Source organism: Larimichthys crocea, chromosome III (genome assembly GCF_000972845.2).
Source record: "Larimichthys crocea isolate SSNF chromosome III, L_crocea_2.0, whole genome shotgun sequence".
NCBI classification, from domain to species: Eukaryota; Metazoa; Chordata; class Actinopteri; family Sciaenidae; genus Larimichthys; species Larimichthys crocea.
The window spans coordinates 6,119,121-6,136,238 of record NC_040013.1 but is presented as its reverse complement, the minus strand read 5'-3'; the positions used below and the strand labels follow the sequence as shown (position 1 = coordinate 6,136,238).

Genomic DNA, 17,118 nt, shown 5'->3' with positions numbered 1-17,118 from the left:
TGGCTTCTTCTGTTTTGTTTTGTTTATTATTTGAACGTGAACATGTGCTCTGATATGAGAAACCTTTTGATGCTTCTCCTGCTTTCTCTCTCCGTCCTGGACCGATTCAAGGCCTTTCGAAACGAAACAAAAAACAAACATGAAAAAGGCCGAAGATGAACGAGCAGTAGTCGTCACCACCATCAACATTAAATACATCGAGAACTCCTGTTTGCTCGTGGGGTTGTTTTTTCTTTTTCTTTTTGTGTGAGCTGTGCGTTAAGTGTGTGTGTGTGTTAAAGGTGCACTACACTGAAAAGGCAGCAATGATATGATCCAACGTGACTCTTCACACCCTCCCCCTCCCCCTCCCCAAAAAAAATCCAAATCTGTACAAACCCAAAATTTCCAACGACACAAAAATATATTATCAAATCAAAAGTAGAAGAAAATAATTCACCATTCGTCGTCGTCCTTGTCGATTCTTTTTGTTTTTTTGTCTTTTTTTTTTCTTCCAGTGATCTTTTTAGAATACACACACACACACACACACACACACACACACATACTGTTTGTTACATACTCCAAAGACACCCTTTTTTTGTGTGTGTTTGCTCTTTGGGAAAACGTGTAGCAGAGAGAGGGATGAGAGGGGCGGACCCAAAGGAAAAAAGAATGAAATAAAAAGGAGGGGAGGGGGAAGGGAGGGACAAGAAATGCGTCGGTTCAGGGTTGACATTCTGGATATGAAGGCATGATGCCAACCGAAGTGATACCAACATTAACAACAACAACAAAAAAAAGTACAAATAAATCATTTGAGCATTTATGTGCTGACGTATGCAACAAAAACAAAACCCCAATTTTTATTCTATAAAGAAAGGCAACATAAAATCCATCAACAACCCCGTCCATGAACTGTCCTTCCCTCCCCTGTTTCCCAGATGCCCCTCTTTTCCAGTGCACAACTCTTTTTAAAAGCCATAAAAGAAGAAGAAGAAGTAGTAACTAAAAGGAGAAAAAAAAAAACAAGTACGGACTCGAAGGGTTAAAGCCCGAACACAATAGATGACGACATCAAGTTTAACTGGCCTCCGTGGACTTGATGGCGGCGAGAGAAATTAAAAATGAGGAAGAAGAAGGGAGTGAAAAAAGATGGATGTGTTTGTGCTGAGCTCAGTTTGAAATCAGAGGGAGGGAGGAGGTGTGTGTGTGTGTGTGTGTGTGTGTGTGTGTGTGTCTGTCTGAGAAGGGAGCAGTGAAGTTGTGGAAGGATGGATTTTTTCAAAAGTTCATTTTGGGGGCAGGAGGAGAGGTTTGTGCGGGCAGGTGGAGGATGGAGAGGGTCCTTGAACCAACAACAGCAGAGTTCGTCCATCCAAAGTCCATCTGTGTGTGTGTGTGTGTGTGTATGAGTGTGTGTGTGTGTATATGAGTGTTTGTGTGTGTGAGAGAGACAGTGGGCTTTAGTAACCAAAGTCCTGGCTCAGTTGGAGTCCATTCCGTTTTGGAGGAGAACAAATTCAATCAAAACTTCTTTGAGTTTTCCAGCAAAAAAAGGCTCCAAACCTTCCGTCAATCATCACCACTTGTTAGAAATTCAGAGAGAAAGTAGAAAGTTTCTTTTTTTTCTTCCCCCGCCCACCTTGTCCTCCATCCAGCCTCCATTTCTACCCGGTTTTTCCCCCCTACCCAAAAAACAAAACAAAACAAAACAAAAAAAAAGACCTGGCAGCAGAACCGTGCAGAAAAACTGAATAAATAGCAGGAAGAAGTGACAGGAGTGGTCAAAGTGATCAAGTGTGACTTCTAAAAAAGAAGAGAGAGCAGATCGGACATGCAGAAGAGTGGAACGTCTAAGTAGAACGTGACAAAAAAATAAAATAACAGCAGGGAAGAGAGAAGACCTCGGTCTATAAGTACTTCACAACTCAGAGGAACTCAGAGTTTCTAATCGTAGGGCGTCGGGAACTTAAGGAACAAAACTTCTAGAAAAGAAACGTTTTCTAGTCTCAGAGAACCGATAGCCCTACTTCAGACCTTTGTCCAGATAACAATCGTGTTATTTTTAAAGTGATCCCACCCTTTAGCTTACCTCCTGATCTCCACAGTGCCCCCCACCCCGCTTACAGCATCTTCATCCTCACTATCACCCTCCCGCCTCCACCTCCACCTCCACCCTTTAATCTCATCTCTCCTCGCTGCTCCTCTGCACTCACAGTTTGAGCTCGTTGGCAATCTTTGAGGCAATGTTCTTGAAGGCGATGGACGTGCCTGAGATCCGCTTGAAGCGCACGCCGTTGAGGGAGAGCCGCGGCAGCTTGCACACCTCCATCTCCCACTGGACGAAGTCGTCGCGGGCCGGGTTGCCCGACACGCACAGCAGCATGTAGCGCTCGCGCAGCTCGTACTCGCAGCTGTTGGAGTCGAGCACCTTGCGGATCTCGCGCATCATCTCCGCGGGCTCCATGGACGACGTGGTCTTCATGGACCACGTGAAGCGAAGAGAGCGAGGCTTGGCTGAGTCCTTTTGGCTGGCAATGGCAGGTGGGGTGCCGGTGCCACCTGATGGGCAGGGAGGAGAGGGTAGAAGATGAGTCATGGATAGCAGTGATAGATTCAAAATAAACCATGACAAATAACAAGAGAGATAAAAGAGGCAAAGTGAACAAATGTGAGAGGCAAAGAGTGATGAGAGAACGTGACGGAGGACAGGAAGAGAAAAGAAAGCAGAAAAAGAAGAATTAGAAACATTAACAAGAAGAATGAGACGAGCGTAGAATAAAAAATGAAGATGAACACATAATGACTGAAATATTCTCTCATATAACACCTCATTAAGACAACTGTCTGAAGAAGAATTGATTACCATAACCTGAATGGTGTTATGGTTGGATGAAGTATGACTGAATCAGGATGTGTGTTTCGGTTACATTTAGTTTGTAAAATAACTGATAGAGAATGAAAACATCACTGCATCATGAATCTGACGTTTGTTCAGCAGCTACCTTGCTGTGAGGGATGAGACAAAAATGACTTATTCAGTGAATTTTATCATGACACTGAGAAACTAGATCTAATGTGGATAGATCGGTTCTGGGCCCTTAATTTGTGCTTCTTTTGTTGTAATACAAGTTTTCACTTTTATTTTTAATCAATAAAATTATTATTATATATAAAATTATGTAAAACGGTGGAAGCAACTCTTCAAAATCCAGATTTGAAAAGCTAGAACCAGCAGATGAGTAAACTAATACAAGTTTCAGTTTGTTGACTACTTGATGAATGAACTTATCTTATATGGAGTACCTCAAGGGTCTATGCTTGGCCCCATTTTATTTTCACATCTTTATGCTACTGCTGGGCCTTGGATGGTTTTATTATATCTTTACACTTTTAAGCAGACAAACAGCTGTCAACTATCCTGTCTGCCCTCTGTGATGTTCCAAAATTTAATCCAAGATAAAACACAGGTGTTATTAGTGCTCAAAGCAGCAGTCTCACACTTTCCACCTCTAATATCAAGCTGCATACTAAGAATTTAGTTGTAACGTCTTTTGTTTCATTAATTTGTCAAGAAAATACTAATTAGTACTTCAGAATTATTCCTCAGCTTGAATCAAAATGAGCCACAGTAGCAGCATGACAAGATTTGACAAGGTTTAAATTGTCTCATCTAAGATAATCAAAGTTATGGAGTACCTCAAAGGTCTATGCTTGGCCCCATTTTATTTTTACATATTTATGCTACTGCTGGGCCTTGGGTCATTTTATTATGCGTTTCTTTTTTCTTTTATGCAGACAAACAGCTGTCATTTAGCCTGGACTCTCTGTGATGTCCAAAAGTGAGGATAAAACACAGGTGTTCATAGTCGGTCCTTAGAGTGCTCAAAGCAGCAGTCTTTTACACTTTTCACCTCTAATATCAAGCTCTTTTAATGAATTCCTTTGTCAAGAAATTACTAATTAGTATTAAGAAATTATTCCTCATCTTGAAAATAAACCACAGTAGCAACATGGCAAGACGATTGGATTTTAAGATGGATTACTGGGCAAAAAGAGTCTACCAGTGACTGTTAAGTCTCTGATTTGTGACACAATTCACAATCAGTAATAAAAGTACACAACATACCAGTGTTACCAGATCCTGGTGAGGAGTTGTTCTCATCATTGTTGGAAGAGGAGGAGAGAACACCGGACGTCTTCTCTGACTTGTCCACTGTACTGCTCAGCATAGATCTGTGTGAGGGATGGGAGGGTGGAGGAGAGAGGCAGAGGAAGACAAAGAGGAGAGGAAAGAAAGGACAGATAAAGAGAGAACAGGGTAGGAAGAGATAAAGTGAAGAACAGGAGAGGCAGGGAGACAGGAAAGAGGACGAGATAAGCAAAGAGAGAAAAAGAATAAAAGTGTGAGAATTGAGAGGATTATTTAAAAGCAGAGACAAAAAAGGGAGGGAAGAAGGAGGGAGAAATGGAGGAATGATTGAGAGGAAGAGGGAGATGATGAGGACATGGAAATGAATGAAGACAAAAAGCAAAATTTCTTTTAAGTACCCCTGTGTGTGTTTGTGTGTGCACGTCTCTCAGATTACTGAAGCGTGTGGATTTCTATCCGTGTTAGACTCAGTGAATTTCAAGTCTGTTTGCACACAAACACACATTTGGGTACTTCGATTACGATTTTCCATCACACACACACACCACCATCATCATGCAGGTCAACCTCCACACCAGCACTCTCTGGGATGCTACCATTCACTGCTGAATCTCCCGTCCCATGATTGGTTAAGCCGTTATCACCATCACCAACCAATTACATCCCAGCTCGAGCCCCCCTCTCCCAGCCATTCACAACAAGCTCAGAGATCATCTACTGATTGGCTCCAGTCTACTGATTGGCAGGCGGTTTTTGGTAGAGTCTGGGGGGTTTTGTAGGGTTTTCGGTTTATCGGGCCGTTCTGTATCTCACCTGCTCCCCTCATCCCGACCCTCTCCCTCATACGGACTCCTCGAGAAAAATCAACACAAGTTTAGTCTTTTTGAGGGCTAAGGGCAACAACTGGACTCTTTAAACAGAAAGTAAAATCAGCTGGCTGAACACAGTCGCGCTGTTCGCCATGCCTGCCTGAATGTTCCAATCCAACCTCGTCGTGCGCCGATGCCAAATGTCTAATTTCCACTCCAACTGCTCAAATTCAAGTCCAGAGCCAACTGGGGACTTCACAGCCCACAATGCAGGTCAATGCCAGTCCACTTCATCACAGCTCCTCACTGAGGAGGCGTCATGAGTGTTGAATGGGTTGAAAAGATGAGTCAAGGACTGAGTTGCACCAGCTATTCATACCAAGTTCATGTGTAAAGTCCTTCCTACATTCTACTGGTTTCAAACAAGTGATTAAATTGGACTGCACCATTAAAACACAAAGGAGTGTCTGAGCTAGTTCTGACTTTCACGGTGAATTAGTTGCTAGGAAACATTTATAGCAGTTCCAATCAAAAGCAATCATATGTGCGAACAGGAAGTCACTTGTGTCACATGAATTGTAACATACTTATATGGAGAAATCATGTGCCTTACACAAAGAGGACAAATAACATTATTAGGATTTAACATTTCATCATTTGAGGTACATTGTGAAAATTTTGGGAAACAGCTAAACTGGTTAGTTAGAGTTAGATAGCTAACAGTTACGCCTGCCAGTTAACAGGTGTAAATATTTTGTAACCACTGATCTCTAATGTGTGTGGTGCAATCAGTTTTAATGAGTGAATAAACTCCACTTAATAAACGCTGTGATTATTAACAAGGCTATGTTGGAGGTTACAAATAGGTGGTGCAATCAGCTGCAGGATGGGCCAGAAGAAAGTGACGGATGAAAGAGAACAGGTGTGGAGCGGGTTATCGATTTGGTTCAAATTAAATGAAAAGTTTGGACAAAAAGTATATGAAGTATACTTCAAGGCGTCATGGTTTATTTTGGATCGAACTTTAAGTATTTCCAACGTGGTGGAGCTGAAAGGAATGACTCGTAATGGATGGCATTCTGACAAAGAGGTAATGTTGGGAATAAAATGTGAAATGGATTTTGAAACAGGATGGTTTGGAACAGAACGGTCGGCATGGTGACGGCGAATCGTGCGGCTAGAGGAGGTTAGGAGCATTAATGATCCCAGCACTGCGTTAAATCCTGTATTAGTAACATTGGATCTACACAGAGTCTGTTTGACACACACACTCTTAAAACAGCGCTGTAACTGCCTGTATAACTCCTATGTAACACACACACACACACACACTCTCTCATACCAGCAGACGAGACAGAAGACACACAAATTGGACAAAGTCGACGATAACAGAGACACAAAGACAGACAAACAGCAAGACACATGCAGACAATGGAAGGAAAGTGACACATGACAAATTCAACACGTATGCTCTGAAATTCAATCCGTTTTAGGAAAAAGACAATGATCCTGTTTTGCCCCATTAGAAATAATAACCAAACACATCATGTAAAATATCTCCTGCAACAGAAACATGATTAAAAATAGAGCACATGGGAAATGACAAGTGGAAGCAGTGGAGAAAAGTTAGACGAGGAGTTCTTAAATAATAAAAGTAAACTGGTCAACAATGTAAAATTAAGTTGTTTGTGCCATTTTGCATGCCCTGTATGATTTAGCTAAACATGAAGGGATGCAAAATGGCTCCCAGAGGAGGGGTGCTGCGAAATCAAGAGGAAACTAAGGACTAAAATGTTGATTAACCCAAATATATCAAACTTTCACTGCCCACTGCATACATGTAAATACATGTAACTTGAGTCTATTTATATACTCAGAAACATAATAATGCCACATATATATAATATATATATATATATATTTTTAAAAGGCAAATTAATTATATATTATTATGATTTATGAGAATCCTTAAATAGCCCAAAGGCATTGCTACCTATCTAGAAAAACTGAAAGGTAGTTCATCATAACACTGATAATAAAACAGCATTACAACATCTAACCACCAGGTGGAGCAATAGTCCAGATTAAAAGAAAATTGCTCAACCTGCTGGTAAAAAGCAGCCAACACACTCGAAAGCAAGTGTGTGCAAGTGTGTGTGAGTGTGTGTGTGTGTGTGTGTGTGTGTGTGTGTGTGTGTGTGAGATAAATGTGGTTGTGAATGTGTGTTTAGCATGTGCATATATGAATGGAAAATGTGTCATTGTGTGTTTAGCATCTGCATATAGTGCAAAAATCTACATGAACACGGAGAGATGTGTTTTTATGGAAATGTTCGGGTGTGTCAGTATGAATATATGCATGATGTGTCATCTGTGTGTGTGTGTGTGTGTGTGTGTCCACAGTATAAAGGTCTTTTCCAGCCAGAGTAGGTCAAAGCCATCCAGTTCTGTTGCTGCTGCTGTTAGAGAGCCAGTGCCAGAGTGAGAACAGAGCGATGAAAGGAAAGAAGAGTGCAGCCTCCAGAAAAGAGTGCAGCCTGAGAAAACACTGCAGCCCCGTCCCTCCTGGGTCCTCTCCTCCTCTCTACCTCCGTCTGAAAACTACCAACTACAGCCAGGGACATAACAAATGACTTCCCCTGCGGGATCACAAACGTACACCAGAAGAAGCTAAAAACACCAGCCCTCTACGGCCAATGGAAACCTGATTATTTTGTGACCAAACTGATGGAAGCAGAGAGGTGAGATGGGTGATGGTTTGGAGGGTTTGGTAAGTGGCGTTAGCTTGGCTAATGGTTAGCAATATTAAAGACTCCTGTACAAAGTGACACAGCAAGACTAAAAATAAAAGACACCTGCTCACAGTACCCTAATAAACAGAAAACTACCTCTGGGCTTCTTTTCTTTCTCATATTCTTCTAAAACTTAGTGAAGGACTCTTCACATGATGACATTTTATACTAATACCTCACTGGTTTTTGGAGAGGAAGATCTCCAATAAGCTCAAAAGAGGGACAACTTTAACTGCATCTGAAGCTCTGAAATGATTATGATCTGAAATGATGCATTAGAGGGGAGTAGTTTGATCTATCGCATCATTAAGACTCGACCTAAATCTGGGACACTACAGGGTGATACGAACTCACACACACTTTACATGGTAAATAAATGGAAAGGGGAGGAGGGGTGGTGAGGATGAGGAAGACGTAGGTGGATGGGAGGGACGATGGAGGGACGAAGAGGAAGTGAGGTGTTATTGTGCCGCGTGATGATGACGATGATGCTGGAGAATGAGTTCGGTGAGTTGGTGGCTGGGTGAGGGGGAAAAGTTAGTAAAAGAATAAATAAAAAAAAATGAATAAATACAAATGGGCCAAAACACGGCACTCAAAACCAGAAGGCTCAAAAATAAAAAGTCCAAGTCCACAGAAAAAAAGGAGGAGAAAAGGCTCAAGGCACAAAAGGAGGATTTCAACAAAAAGCTGCACGAAACACCAAAAGGGGAGGAAATATATATATATGTAAAAATATATTTGAAGAAGAGAATATATGTATATATATCAAAGGGGTTATATAATTTAACGTTGGGGGTGTTGCCTACCTTCTCGGAAACCTGAACGAGAGATTTCTACAAAAACAAAAGAGGGATAAAGAAAGAAAGAGAAACAAACGTTTGTATAAAAACGTATAGATTTATGACTTTCCTGTAAAAGACAAGCTGCCCTATGAGTAGCAAACACAAAAATAAAATAAAAAAGTCCAACATGAACCAGGCTCACTCGGGATTGAAGCAGCAAGCACAACCAACATTAAAATAACCAAAAAATGAAAAACAACAACAACAAAAAAGAGAATCAGTGTCTACTTTCAATCTGAATGTGATTAAATGTGGGAATTATTGGTGTGAATGTGTGAACAGGCATTATTAAATGCACACCAGAGCACCTTAGAGGGATTTAATGAGCTCAGTGGGGAAAATTCCACACAGAGACCCCTGTTTGAACACCCCGCCCCACCTTCCTAACATCAAATGAAGCGCTCCTCCACATACGGAGCAGTCCTGGGTGACCCTGAAAAGAAGTGTTTGTGAGGTGACAAGTTCAAACGTGATACAAAGTTTTCAAAAAAGAGAAAGAGAAAAAAAAAAAAAGACACACACAAAGACACATTTCAGATGAAAAAGCACAGGTTAGGCAACAACTTAATCTTCTAACACACATTGAGTAACTTAATCTCCTTCACACACACGCTCACACGTATACACACACTGATGTGTTTGAAGGGCAGAGAAATATCACTCTCCAGACCAAGCGGTAAAGTGCAGAGGTGAGGTTATATGATATGTTAATAAAACACACAGCTTTAGAGTATATATATGTATGTGTGTGTGTGTGTGTGTTTGGTCAAACCGTACAAATGCAACACAATCTCTCTTGTTTCTACCACCTCTACTTCCTAACAGCACGCCAAGTTGTGTGTGTGTGTGGTGGTGGTGGTGTGCATGTGTGTCAAGGTGTCCCCACTAGCGGTATTTATAGTTGAGGGAAAAGTGATATCTCCGGTGTAACCATGGATACTGTCGCCACGGAGCTACAGTATCTCTGAGTGGGAGGCCTAAAGTGTGGCTGCGCCTGTACCTCCGCCTCTTACACCAGCTCTACACCAACACCCACGCATGCGGGCGAGACACTCAATCATTCTCAATTCCTACCTTTTTTTTTTCCCACCAAAAATACAACCGTACACTCTCCTTCTCTTTCCTTGCTCGCATTTCAACCGTTCATAATGAATCTCTGGTCTGGCTGGTGACACTGCAGCAGCAGCAGTGACAATGAAACTATCAACCATATCTGCTCTCCCATTTCGTTGCTCACCTCGAGCTTCCTCTTTTCAGTCTCTGCCACCCTAAGCCCTCACTTCCTGTCACCTCCTCTCCTCCACGTCTTCCACTCTGACAGCGGCCTCCGATTAGAATATGCCAGTCCGCCTCGCAGCTCCTACTTTTCTCTTTCTGACTCAGCTGCGTACAGACTCCATCGCCCTTCATACACGGTTCAGATCAAACATTTTGTGAATGATATCTGCCTTGTTATTCAACATAATTCAGAATTTTCCTCAGTCAGAATATGTAATGTATATGTATAATACACGTCTGTAGCTTTTAGTGGCAGTGTAACGTAACAGGATAGAAAATATTACCAAACACATCAATGAGTCACACTGCTGCACTTCCTCCATTATTAAAAATATGTGGACTGCCATTTATTTTGATTCTATCTCGCCTTCCTGCTGCTGTAAACACTCACCATATAATCTAATTCCTCATGAGTATTGTTTAACATAACTCATCGCTGTCCTCATCTCATGTTTGTCAAAATCTATTTTTTTGTGTTGATGTTTTTTTTACTACTGTTTTTGTCAAAGGCCAAAATCAGCAAGCAAAATTATCAGTCTAGGTCACAAGAGTTGGTATTTACTATATTACTATGCAGACTTTTCCCTCCAATCCTCTCATAACCACAAAGTGCTGTCTTCACCTCACTGTATTTACAGAGTAGAGTTGGATCAAAGCGAGACTCCACTTCCAGAGCAAAAAAAAAATATACATATATATATAAAAAACAAGTTTAGCTTTCATTACAACCAGGTACCCATGAGAGCAGTTTTAGCAACCTGCACTAGAGGAAAACTGGGCCAGACGCGGAACCAAAACCAAAATTACTCCTCAGTCACCGCTGCTTCAAACAAAATTATAGAGCAGACACAGCTGTTCCCTTTCCTCTCCCTTTCTACTCCCAGCAGAGTTACAGATCAGCACAAGTCCAGTGATAGGGATGGGATGAGACCGGCCCCTTTAAAGAAATACTCTGAAACCCAGTGATGACATGGACGTACAGTATGTTGTTCCGGAAAGGAAATGAGCACATGAAATGACTTGCGACGTAAACCCGGTTATTTTCTGTTTTGGGCTCAAACCTCAATACTCAGAAAAAACTTTAAACTGTACTTGTGCTGCAAAGTAGCTGGATAATAAGCAGAACAGCTGCTACCACAACTGCTTTGCATTTAAGAAGCTATGAAGTTTCTCCTTCTGCCACATAGCCTCTCCTCGCCTGTCCTATCTGTCCCACAGCTTCCTCCCCCTCTTTAACAGCACGACCACAGAGTACAGTCTTAACTAGTCACCCTTCCCATTTTCCCATGCTCCTGCTTCTCTTTTCACTCACCTGCGTACAAACTTGGATGTGAACTTGCTGAAAATCCCGGTGGCGCCGTGTGTCCTCCGGGCCTGGCTGTTGCCATGTGACAGTGACGGGGACGCGGGCCCGCCGGTGTAGGCAGAGCCCTGCTGGTCCCGGGCGCCCCGCTGCTGTCCTGCGTGGAATGTGCTGCGGATGCCCACCCCTCGGTTGAAGTTGGGGCGGTCGGACGCGGCAGCGCTGCTGATGTTGTGGGCAGACGGGGAGGCAACGGGTGCCCGCTGAGTTGGGGCGCTGCAGAGGAAATGTAGAGGAAAAAGTGGGGAAGTGGATGTAGAGAAGAAAGAGGTGCGGAAAGATTGGAGAGAGAAGAGGAGGTGAAAATGAAGAATTCCAAGTGACGGAGATTGGAGAGGAGAAAGCAGGAAATTATGTATGAAAGACAAATGAACAAAGTGGGGTGTAGGAGGTGACGAAGGAGGAGAGAAGTAGACAGAAGAGAAGACGGAAGATACAAAAAGAGAAGGAGGAGTAAAGAGGGGTGTGGGAGAGAAACACAGTTAGAAAAACTAAAATCACTTCCTTCTCATGTCTTACTTACCTAAGTGCAAGTCATAAAAGTATCTATGTTTGATCGTCTGCTCAGCCTGATGTTTCATATAATCCATAAAGTCAGCCAAGTCAATATTTAGGGCAACATCAGGTCACTGACACACACGCAGATACACACAGTTAATCCTCTTTGCCTCAGCCATAGGGCAAAGTATTATAAACCTCCAAGCTCTCTCTTTTGACACACACATATGAGGCTAACACTGGTGCTAAAGGCTAAAGCTTGCATTTGCTTTGTAAATATGTGTGCATGCATCTTCCATGACAGCATGTAGCACTACTACACCTGCAGCAGGTGGCAAACACGAGCACACACACAAACACACACTGAAAGACAAAACAGATACAGAGTGAGAAATACAGATAGAATAATAAATAGAGATCTGAATATCGATGGACAATCCACTGAAGACAGCTGCAATGGGACTGGGACACCACGTAACAACACAAATGTTGCAGGTGCAGGATACTCTAAGGTGGCTCTGTAATTGTATTTGTTAGTCTTAAACATGCATGTGCGTTGCCCACCATTAACCAAAACAAGTTCGGTTTATTATTTATTATAATATCTCACTTGCCGAAATCACTGTCTCTTTTTCTAGACTAGACATTACAACTAACAACTGATCTGTAAAGAAACATGCCATCACTGCCAATCTGTAGTCTAACATTACAGCCTCTGTATTGTATCTGTTGCTATGGAAAATAACATTACACATCAACAAAGAGGCACAATCTGTAATCTTGTAGTTTCCACTTCTAGTGAAAGCCTTTTTTTTTTTTATATTGTTACTGTTTGATGCGTATCATATAAAGGCTGATTTTTCTCCTTTCACGGATGAGTAGCTGAAAAATTACTTAAAAAAAAAAGGCACTATATGTGTTGCTGAGCGATTAAAAAAACAACAACCCAAAAACAGTCCCATGCAGGGCCTCGAAACACTCGAAAATGAAGAGGCTCTTCAGTTTTCAAGTTTACAGTCGAGCTCGGTGATGAACATCGTTAACACATCCTTTAATTTGACGTGAATGTGTTTAAGTTCTGCACCCAGGAAGAAGTATACATAAAACACACACACACTCAGAGTTCTCCTATGGATACAGATGCAAGGAAAGAAAGGCTGGATCAGGCAGATTAGTGGGGACCAGTGTGACACATTAGATATGAAGATGACTGCTGATTAGATATTTATAATAGCTTTGATATTTTCCAATTTGTTATATAAAATTATAAAAACATTTCAAGTGTCACTCACAAATTTCAGGAAAATAGCGACAGACTAGAAGTATCTAAAGAAGACCAGGCGTGGTGGCATGAGGTGGATGTCTCACTATGGTGCAGCTGATTTTCATACTGGGCATTAATTGATTAGCGTGTAGTAGGCTGCACATCTACTTTATACGACTGTGGAGCTGCCTGTTTGCAGCACTGCTTGCTTCATTACTGTACATGAATACACATGCTGTAAAACAAGTTGTTGAAAGTCAGGTCATTTACATGACTTTCAACAACTTGTTGAGAATGAGCATTTGAGGAAGTTTTTCCAGGAGGGTATTTGGGGACAGCTGGATATAAATAAAACAGGAATGGATGGGTGCCTATTTCCTCACTCACGGAACAGTCTATGTGTTGGAGCGGTACCTTCTCTCCAGCGTTCCCAACCAGGTTCTGAACAGCCCAAGCTCACTGCTGAACGACGCATGCAACAGAACAAGACTTCAACATGGAGCAGACAAAACTACATACAGCCAGAGGGCCACCTTGACATTTGCTCTGCTGGAATTTTAGCCTGACATTTGCAGGGGGGGGGGGGGGTGCTTTTTTTTTCACTAGACAACTGTCACAAAAAGGGTGGGGGTCTGTGTCTGTGCAAATGGCATATGAGTTCAGCTTCAGACAGTGTTTAAGGTAGCTGAGGAACATATTCACAGACCTTTCACCCTGTATTGTGACATTGCTGGCAGGAGGGAAAAGAGAGAAGACTAAAACTCAAAATATCAAAGCAGCCCTTCAAACAGACACTGTCGAACGGGCGAGCTAGACAACAAAGCAACACACACAAACTGAGAACGTAGACAGTAACACACACACGCAGAGTACACGCAGATGACCAACAAGCCACAGTCAGGTCATTACTGTTATAACACAGTATAGTTGACGCTTAATAGATGAAGACGGGGTTTTCCCAGGCAACTTCATAACTGAGAAGGGTTTACACAGCAGATTGAAACTGTATGACAGAGAAGGGAACCTTCTGCACTTCTTTACATTGATATTCACTTGTACACGCCAGGGAAAATCCTTTTGTCCACAAACACAACAGGTCAGAAAACCAAACAGGAACAATATTACAGTTTATACAGACATGCATCAACACAATTATTACATCTGCATTTTGTCTGGTTCTCCCCAGAGCATATTTTTTAAATACACAATGATGCAAACAAGAGTTTTTTTTGTTTGTTTTTTTTAAACCACTGCAACTGCATAGCCTACCAGTCTAGGTAGACTATACAGGTGAGTGAGGCTCACTGAGGCAGGTTTATGCATCAATAGTTAAAATGACAATTAGCTCGGATAATCTGGTGATGAAAGCCATAGTTCTGTCAATTCCTGATGAAACTGAGTTCAAAATTTAGTTAAATGTCTTAATTGGTCCCTTGAGATGCCGAATGAGCAAGACATTGGGGTATTTTTATGATTATGACAAGTGTAATTACTGTTGTCTATCTATTTATAGGGAGAACATCTTTGCCTGCAGTTATTTAAAACATTTTATTTTAAGCTCTGATTTGCATAAAATAGGAACAGACTTTTTTTTTTTTTTTTTACAAATCATCATGATGATGTCCAACATTCAGGCAGCAACCTTTGACAAAGACTCCCACTAATGCCATTTTGCAGGCTGAAAAGCTAGCTGGAGAATCAAGGACGTTTTTCTTTCTTTCCTATATATTTTCCTAATTTTCCTAATATATTTTTAAAAAACTATATTAAAACTATATTTTAAAGCTTTCTATAACCTTTAGGTCATTCATAAGCTGACATAAGACTTCTATCCTGTAATGTCAACAGAAACTTTCTAGGAAGTGCCATCTCACGCAACTTGTTTTCTGTATTCGGTTTCTTTGACTTAGGAGGCAGATGTATAGCACACCTCATCATCAAGCCTGCACTCACGTTTATTAGCCATTGAGACCTCTGCGTGTGGATACCTAATCTCTGCTGCTCCATAAATATCTGTCCTCTCAATTTGTTTGTTTTATTGGCTGCCAGAAAACAAAAAAGCAGAAAAAAAAAAACTTGTCCGTCTGTCAGGGGTGCAGTACAATAAAAAACCTGTTCATCTTGTTCTCGAAGCTCTGACGGCTCAGTTATGGTCGACTGGGTAAATGTGAGGCCTGAGAGTGAGTGATTGGCCAAAGACAAGATATGTCAACGTCTCCACACTGAGTTGGGCTTGTATAGCTTTCCGAGTGCCACGATCTACACAATCCTGACTGTTGCTAAGTAACTCTAAGTCTATGATAACTGGTGTTCGAAATGTTGGGTTGTAGTGGTAAACGTATATATATGTGTAGACATGGTCAGACTCCTTAAATTCTAAACTTATTAAAAAGACTATTTAAACCAAAAAGGTCTAAAATATCTGAGAATAAATGAGATACAGAAACGGAATATGTATGTGAGGTGACTGTTGACAAGCACAGCTGTTTGTGTTATATATATAAAAAAATAAAGTCTTTGGGGATGAAAATCAACCTCTTTGATCCATTTCATTATTTAGGGGGGGAAATATTGGCAACGTGGCCACTGCTGGGTGCCAGGATTTGTCACAGCAAGTATAAAAAGTAATCAAAGTGCTTTTATTTTTTCCAAAAAGACAAAAAAAAGTTGGTGCTGTCACTTTGATGTAGTAGCAGTTGAGGGTTTCAGAGCCAACAAATCATTTCATCTCTCCTTTTTCCTCTCTGTCCTTCCGAGTTCTTGCGGGAAGGATGATGATCTGTGGTTGAAGGGGCTTTGGGGGCTGTCTGCCTCTGTGTGTGTGTGTGTGTGTGTGTGTGTGTGTGTGTGTGTGAGAGAGAGAGTGAGAGTGAGTGCAGGAGAGACTTGCCTGGGCCGTGGTGCGTGCAGGTCAGAGGGGCATGGATGATTGGAGGAGGACAGGGACTTGTGGTGGCGGGAACGCGAGGAGGATGAGGAGGATGAGAGGACGGCAGCGGCCGAGGCAGTGGAGGCACGGGAGCCCGGAGTGTTTAGGCTGGGAGGGTGGGGGGGAGGAACAGGAGGAGTGCCCCGCCCAATGCACACACACACACACACACACACACACACACACGACGAACACACAGAAAAGTCACATAAATCAAACATACGTACGAGCATACATACACAGTCACACACACCGGGCGGGGTTTGTGTGTAGGTGGGCGGGGAGGTGAGGTGGAGCATGGTTAGAAGCAGCACTTATCAAACACAGTAAGGGGGTAGGGGGGAGGGAGAGAGGCAGGAAAGAGAACAGAGAGAACAGACACACAAGTGGAAGAACAGAGGAAATAGAGACCGAAAGACAGAAAACACAGAGCGAAAGGACAAGAAGAGAAGTTGGTCTTTTTTGCTGCTAAAGTTGCTTCATCGTGGTTCGACAAAAAAAACAAGAACAAACCACAATCAAAGTGTGCCTTCATCTTTTCATGTAAAATCTTCCTGATACAAAAGACCAACTTTAAACACACTTTTCTCTAAGCTAGGAAGACTGAAAAACACTCATGACACATTATGTGGACAAAGTCAAGTTACCAGGTTTAAAGAAATGTGCACAGCCACTCAAGGTTTTCCATTTTAAGAATATCTGGAGGGTTTGTTTTTCATCTCTTGTAAAGCACATTACATTATTTGTTAAGAATTGTGACATACAAATAAAGCTTTGTTATATATAGTATAGATTTTTAACCTAAAATATTCCTAAAATACAATTTCATGACTCATGCTGTCATCAGACTGCCTCTTACGACACTTAATAAATAAAACAAGAGTTTTTGGGATAAAAATAGACTTTAAGAGGCTCAACATGAGAGCTTATACAGTTCAGCAAAAATAATCAATATGGCGACCAACATCATTTTTGAGATTAAAAGCTTTTCGATGTGGATTGTGCAAACGGTCCTCAGAAGGCTGTTTTATAAACAAATAACTTTAAAACTTTTTTTAAACTCTATAAGATCTTACATCACGGCTCACTCTGCTGAATAAACTTTGCAGTGACAGCATAATATCACTATCAGCATGTGCCAGGAAAAAAACAGTTTCAGGCACATATTGGATAACACGTGAGCCAATACCTGTCTGCGATAGGTC

At 41.7% G+C, this 17,118-nt stretch overlaps 1 protein-coding gene across 12 annotated transcripts in view; it reads right to left on the bottom strand.

Annotated features, from left to right (window-relative positions):
• mark2b (MAP/microtubule affinity-regulating kinase 2b) overlaps positions 1-17,118 on the bottom strand; it is a 48,893-nt gene continuing 31,775 nt past the window's right edge. For 5 of the 12 annotated variants that reach the window (XM_027277453.1, XM_027277447.1, XM_027277455.1 and 2 more), the window contains exons 16-22: positions 15,875-16,021; positions 11,172-11,438; positions 8,546-8,572; positions 4,949-4,987; positions 4,112-4,218; positions 2,199-2,544; positions 1-113 (exon numbers count right to left, since the gene is read on the bottom strand). In XM_027277453.1, coding sequence (XP_027133254.1) covers positions 107-113; positions 2,199-2,544; positions 4,112-4,218; positions 4,949-4,987; positions 8,546-8,572; positions 11,172-11,438; positions 15,875-16,021 — 940 coding nt within the window. In that variant the 3' untranslated portion in view covers positions 1-106. The remainder of the gene's footprint in view (positions 114-2,198; positions 2,545-4,111; positions 4,219-4,948; positions 4,988-8,545; positions 8,573-11,171; positions 11,439-15,874; positions 16,022-17,118) is intronic. The other 7 variants (XM_027277457.1, XM_027277458.1, XM_027277449.1 and 4 more) reach the window with 6 other exon arrangements.